The following is a 7366-nucleotide window of genomic DNA, read 5'->3' on the forward strand; positions in this document are numbered from 1 at the left end:
TTGTCCATTTTATCAGCTCCACTTACTATATAGGTGCACTTTGTAGTTCTACAGTTACAGACTGTAGTCCATCTGTTTCTCTGCATACTTTGTTAGCCCCCTTTTACCCTGTTCTTCAGTGGTCAGGACCCCCCATGGACCCTCACAGAGCAGGTACTATTTGGGTGGTGGGTCATTCTCAGCACTGCAGTGACACTGACGTGGTGGTGGTGTGTTAGTGTGTGTTGTGCTGGTACGAGTGGATCAGACACGGCAGTGCACCTATATAGTAAGTGGAGCTGCTAAAATGGACAATGAGCGTAGAAACAAGGAGGTGGTCATAATGTTATTTCTGATTGGTGCATACTATATGCATTGTATTGCTTTTGTGATCCGCTGTGAAAGCTCCTCCCTCACGAGGCACAGCTAATAATAACTTATGACACTTTGTGTCACACAGTTTGTCATACTTTCAGTTCTAGCTTCCAGTTCTAGTTTCCTCTACAATAATGTAGTACACAGTCATGCAAACTTTCATGCTGCCTGGCCAGGTTTCATACAGGTCGATGGAAAATAAGTGTGGCTAAATCCAGACCTAAAACCGAAAAACATACTTAAAAGACATGGACAATATTATATGGGCTTCTTTAGTCATTTTTATTTCATGATGTAAACACAAACTTTGATAATGGCCTTGATTTTTCATAGGAGCAGTGAGCACACCCCCTTTTTTGTGAGTGTCACTTTGCTGAGTTACGTTGTAGTGGTTGAAATCTTCCTCTATGAAATGGGACCCTCATATAAAAAGAACATTACTTCATTAACAGCTACTAGCGCTGCTCTGTAGGCGACCCTGCCAGTCTGCAGTGACAGCAGAGGAGGGTAAAGTTCAGCTCCTCACTGCTGGGCTTTAGTTACATTTAGGGCATCATATGCCTTCAAAGAGGGGGGCAATTATTTATTATCACCCACCCTAATTCTTCAGTGATATGAAGCTGAAGTCAGATATTTGCTAGTTTCTTGTTCGAATTTTCCCATTCCACCTTAAATGGAGCAGCAGTTTTGACACCTGAGGCACCAGAATGTAACTGCTGCACCATTTAAGGTGTAACGGAAAATTTAGCAAGCTAGTTACTGAGACATCAGCATACTAGTAGTGATTTTATGTGTGTTGAGAAGAAAAGGACCATAATACACTGAAAGGACATTAAACTAAGATAATACAGTGGTTATTGTAATTTTTAACAGAGAAAATTCTCTATCCCTCTATCTCAACAACAGTCGGGACACCCTACCCCCTCGGAGTGAGTGTGCCAAACGGCTAAGTGGTAGAGGTGAGGGGTGAAATGGGACTGGGCCTAAATATCAGTCACAGTTTTATCAGTTTAATACGTGGTGGCTGGAAAATGACAACTATGAAGACTGGCTTCAGCAAGACAAAGCAAATGAGCACGTGCCATTACTGCATGAACTGAAGACATTTGACACGGGAAGTGTTAGGTCTGCCTTGAAAAGCCACATGAAGAGGCCCAAAAAGTGAGAACTGAAGAAATGCAAAGAAGATCAGTTCTGTTGAGATTTTTCTGACCATTTGCGGGAACTTCACAGCTCACAACCACACCACATCTGCAACCACATCCACTTCAGGAACCAGTGGATTAGCCACCAGCAGTAGCGCTCATGTTTGCTCAGGGCTACTGCTGGTGTTTCAGTACCATCATCAATGTTTTCATATGCGATATTAATGCAGATTAATATGTGGCGTTAAATGTTCCTCTAGTATCCTCTAGCAGTGCTGTGTAGCCTCGTTAGAACATACTTCTCTTTTGATCTTTGCGAGCCGTTATTAATCCAAAATCATCAGCGTATTACTCTTTTTATTTTTTGATATTCAGTACTGGAGTACATAGTCCTGGATTTTTGTTTGGTTGGTTCTGAATAAGTCATAAAGTCCTGGAATTTGAAAATAGTCAAAGTGTATGAACCCTTCTAAGTTGGATGAGATACAGATTTTTAGAATGTAACTGGCAGGCTAACCTTTGCCTCCTAGCATTTAGTTTTTAAAGTATTCCTTCAATTTTGGGCAAAGAAATCTCTTTTCCAGTTGTTTTGGATCATCTATTTTCAAATTCAGATTGTAGAGCGCATTTCCGATCAGGCGAGCTGGTTTGTGCCGAAGGAGCAGCGTAGTTTTCCAGCATCTACTCCTGATTGGCTTTAATCATAGATTGTCTTTGAAACCTTTTTATTTCTGCAATCAGATCTATTAGTTTGAGGTGGATTTAGAGTTCAAATTAAAATCTGTCTTGTACTCCTGAAAAGAGAATAATGAAGCAAGTGAAACAAATGCATATTAACAATGAGTAAAAACCAACGAAAGAAGTAACTTATAGCATTCTTTACAAGGCCTTATAATCAAATCCAGATCTATTTGGGCTTTTTTATAGACCTGACAGTCCAAACAACATTTAGTGTTAATAGAAAAAAAGATTGTACAACACAAAAAACTTTTGTTTTTAAGGAATTATTAACATTATTCTTATACATTACTACAGAAATCTATGCAAATGATTCTTTGACCCATTATGAGCCGTAAAGCATCAGTCACACATGAACTAATGTTCGAATATATTTGTATTCTTTCTCAAATACATTCTTTTTCAAGATGACTGCAGTAATGAACAGAGTTCGCCAGAAGTCAGTGTTGTGTCCCCTAAATCCACAAGAGGGCGCTGAGTGTAAATATCAAGCATCCCAAAAGCTCATGGCTTTACAAACTACATGATTCTTGTTCTCAGTTTCTTCTAAAAGCTAGAAAGCACCACTTGTGGACTTTTTTGAGGGCCCCATATCATGGAAAACCACATTTTCCTAATGTTTTGGGAATAAAAGAGTATAAAACAATGTTAAATTTTCAAAACGTTCCATGTAACCAGTCCATTTATGGAATCTGAGCTGTGTGGAAACCAGCAGTGCTTTTGAATTCACGGAAACCAATGCATTTTTGTATATCCACCTATTTAGCCTACAGCAGTTTAGCCCCGCCCTTTCAAGCAGACGTTATAAGGAGTGTTTCAGCCTGGCCTGCTTTTTTAAACGAGGCAGAATTCAGTGCAGCCAATCAGAAGAGAGGACATTTAAAAATACAGACACAGTACCAAAAAACAGCCTTCAGGTTAATTTTAGAGGAGGAAGAGAGAAAATATAAGATATGGGCCTTTTAAATGGTGTGGTCAGGACCTTATTTACGCAGCTGGGTTCTTTGTCCACCACGTTTCTCACTCTCTGACCAGTTAGGAAATAGCAGTGGATAAAGCGTGAAGATGTGGCTACACCACTGTCTTCGCAGCTTCTTCATTCTACATTAAATTCAACTGTGCTTTGTGTCTTGACATGGGCTACAGTGGGGTGGGCTAAAGGGTGGTCTACAGTGGACGGTGGGGGTATAACTCATCTTTTCTGCTCTGTCCCTCAGCTCTGGCAGCCAGTGGTGGCCAACCCCCCATTTCCAGTCTTGAAGGTGGCACCAAGGTGCTGATTGGTGGTTCTGGAGGTCAGCGGTCAGGACTCCCATCTTCCCTCTTCCTAAACCACCCCTCCCTGTTGCCAATGGCGACCAGCATGGGACTGGGTAACTCGGCCATCCCCAACAAGTCTGTATTTTCAGGCGGCATGAGCCCCTCCCCCTGCTCCAGCCCCGCCTCCTCCTGCTCTTCCAGCGACTTGCTACACAGCCCCCATTTGATGGGCGGGGCCAAGATCGAGTGACACTTCCAGGAAAACCAATCACAGGAACAGGAAGAGGAACTGAAAGCTCCTCCTCCTCCTCCTCCTCTCAACCAAAGCATCTCTGTCTCTCTCTCTCTTCCTTCACTTTCTGCCTGTGGTTCTCTCTCCCTTCCTCTCTCCCACTCTCCTAATGCCAAATAGTAAACAACGTGGAAGAGGGGAGGGATGAAGAGACGGAAGCCGAGACGGGAAGAAGAGAAGAAGAGGGACGCATGAAACCAAAAAATCTGCCAGGAGGTTTAGCGGAACGGGGCCGAGCGTTGTATTTTTCCGCTCCGGAGAGCGTAAAGAAAGAAAAGAAAGGATTACAGACATTGAGAAGCAGGGACTGGAGGAAGATGAGGGGAAAAAGCTGAATTATCCTGATCCTTAATGATCCTTGAGCCAAAAATAACAAAAGACAACTCTTGATTGTGTGTGGCTGAAGCAGTAGGACTGAAGCTTGGACAAGCCTGGAGTACTTTAAACCAAAAATAACGTAGAGGTGAACTTTAAAAGACTCCCAGTGACAAAAAAAAGACAACCATACCAAAATCTCAAATACCAAAAAAGAAAAACCAAAAAACCAAAAATACGGAAGGAAAAGCTTTATCCAGCGGACCTGTAAATAGCTCAGCGTCCAACGCCAGACCCACCCAGCCGATCCAGCCATCTCCTGCTCCATCATTTCAGTTCATCTGGCATCCTCTCATGTTGTCTCGTGTAACAATGTACATTATTTTAGCCAGTTTACTAATTATTTCTAATTCTGTTAGTTCTGTCATTTTTGTACAGACGTCTTCTTTTGTCCTTTTTACCTCTTTACTTTCTTTTCTCTGTTTCGTTCCTTCTTCAAACAACAGGCGTCCACTTCATTTCAAAACTTTTTTTTGTTTTAAGATGTGTCTGAGCAGGTGTGTCATTATATGTGGTCATCAACATCATCATTGTTGTGTCATCATTTCTTGGAGAAAGAAAAGAAAATTGCATTAGCTGTTCCACTCAGGGCTGCCCGATATGGACACAGTGCAGTTAGTACAATGATGTGGCTACAAGCAGACATTACTCACCGCCGCCCTCTACAGGTGTTAACAAACATCAAATAAACAAACGTCACTCACCGCCGCCCTCTACAGGTGATATTAACAAACATCGGATAAACAAACATCACTCACTGCCGCCCTCTACAGGTGTTAACAAACATCAAATAAACAAACATCACTCACCGCCGCCCTCTACAGGTGTTAACAAACATAAAATAAACAAATGTCACTCACCGCTGCCCTCTACAGGTGTTAACAAACATAAAATAAACAAATGTCACTCACCGCCGCCCTCTACAGGTGTTAACAAACATAAAATAAACAAATGTCACTCACCGCCGCCCTCTACAGGTGTTAACAAACATAAAATAAACAAATGTCACTCACTGCCGCCCTCTACAGGTGTTAACAAACATCAAATAAACAAACGTTACTCACCGCTGCCCTCTAAAGGTGATATTAACAAACATCAAATAAACAAACATCACTCACTGCCGCCCTCTACAGGTGTTCTTAACAAACATCAAATAAACGAACATTACTCACCGCTGCCTTCCAAAGGTGATATTAACAAACATCAAATAAACGAACGTCACTCACCGCCGCCCTCTACAGGTGTTATTAACAAACATCCAATAAACAAACGTTACTCACCACTGCCCTCTAAAGGTGACATTAACAAACATCAAGTAAACAAACATTACTCACCGCTGCCCTCTAAAGGTACTGTTAAGACCTCAAATAAACAAATGTGGTCAGCTTAAATAATTGCCCTCAGGTGACTATTTTTAGGGGCGGGCCTAAACATGACACAGCCTGCCGAAATAATCTACTTTGCTTGGTTTATATGAATAGTATGATTCATAAAAACCACCCACAGAAACACTCAACTGTGATTGGTCAAGATGCTTACATAGTGATGGTGAGAGGGCTCATTTGCGTATTGCAGACTTCTGCACAGTGACGTAACTACTGGCTGTGCATGTATCAAGTGGCCTGTGGTCGGCCGAGCCCCCTTATGTCTTTATTGGACCCCTTATACCTCTTATAAGTTTTTGAAAACAAAAAATCATGCTTGGCAACAATATCTTCATAATATAGTTCAGCTTTTAGCCTACAAACATTACATTACCGTTCATTGGAGGCAAGCATTTTTTGCAACAGGGCCAATGAGAACTTAGTTACACCACTGCTACTGCAATACCAGTATCGGAAAGGCCAACATCATGATAATGCATAACAAACAATATATTGCGCAGCCCTACATTCATATAGCTCCCCACTGTTTGTCTATAAAACGATAGGGGACGTTCACTCTTTCTCTGTTCTATATGAGGTAATTCATGTGTCGTTAAGGTCATTTGCATCTCTTGGGATACCTGTGTGTCTAAGTGTCTCTCACAGCTGTATGTCCACTACAAACATCCCTCATTTGTCCACTTTTTTACACCCATTCATTCTTCTTTCACTCCCTTTTGGATACCAAAGCGACTCCCGGAGTTTCCCGGAAAAAACCCCACTGAACACAACCAACAACCTGAGAGGATGCAACCCCCCCACCACACCCCACCCATACTTACACACTGGAGTGGACTTCACTGAGGGAAGTTCTAAGGATGGGGCATTGTCTTTATCCTAGGCACTTCATTTATGAAGCAAAAAAAAACAAAAAAAAAAACAAGACTAAACTTCGTAGCCAACCGATACCAAAAAGTCCACAGATTCACAGAAGCAAACCAAAAATGAAAAAAGTTACCAAGCCAAAATTTGGAAGGAGTTGAGGAAGAGGAGGCGAAAGACAAAAAGTGTTCCCATCCCTCCATCCCGCTGTATGCGAGGGTTGGTTCCACCCTCTTCTTCCTCCTTATAACTCAAACTCTCCTTGGTTTGGGACGGGATCTTTAACGACCTCATGGAAGATGTGACTGGGTTTGTTTTCGTTTGGTTTCGGGTGGGATGTTCTTTATCTTCCTTTTTCGACTCCTTTATTTCTTTCCGTCCGTCTGGCTTTTTTTTCGTGGGAGTTTTTCTCTTCTGCGTGTGTAAGGCGCTGTTCCCTTTTTCCGTTTTTCCGTTCGCGTGCTATCATTTGGATATTTGATTATTATGGAAATTGTCCTTTCCTTTCATTTTAAGTGTTCCTAGTTGTGCTAGAGACTCTATCAGGATGTTGGAAAAATACTGTGAACATTCATCTAAACAGAGAAACTAGGACAAACACGTACACAGACACAACAAGCCAAAGCCGAACAGTTTTTTAAGCTTTAAATCGAAACCAAATAGTAAATATGCTCATGTAAAGACACACAACACTTGCACACCCAAAGATCCCCCACAACTACCCCCACTGGACCACCCCCCCCATGACATAGACGATGGTCCAGTGTAGGTGGTCAGATTACGCGGAAGCAGCTGTCCGCATTGCCGTTTAGATGGAATGGATCAGTTAGTGCTTCTATAGATTTTGTAGTAAATCATCTATGTTATACTGCTTACTTATTGCTAATGTATAGAAAAAAGAGAAAAGTGAAAAAAAAAAATGTTGCAGATACTTAATTTTAGACCAAAAACGTTTC

At 41.7% G+C, this 7366-nt stretch overlaps 1 protein-coding gene across 1 annotated transcript in view; it reads left to right on the forward strand.

The window, feature by feature from the left end:
• pou2f2a (POU class 2 homeobox 2a) overlaps window positions 1–3847 on the forward strand; it is a 43469-nt gene extending 39622 nt beyond the window's left edge. Inside the window, exon 15 of the mRNA XM_036594887.1 lies at window positions 3455–3847. Coding sequence (XP_036450780.1) covers window positions 3455–3747 — 293 coding nt within the window. The 3' untranslated portion in view covers window positions 3748–3847. The remainder of the gene's footprint in view (window positions 1–3454) is intronic.
• Window positions 3848–7366: the final 3519 nt, after the last annotated feature.

The sequence above is a fragment of the Colossoma macropomum genome, unplaced genomic scaffold (assembly GCF_904425465.1).
Source record: "Colossoma macropomum unplaced genomic scaffold, Colossoma_macropomum, whole genome shotgun sequence".
Lineage (NCBI taxonomy): Eukaryota > Metazoa > Chordata > Actinopteri > Characiformes > Serrasalmidae > Colossoma > Colossoma macropomum.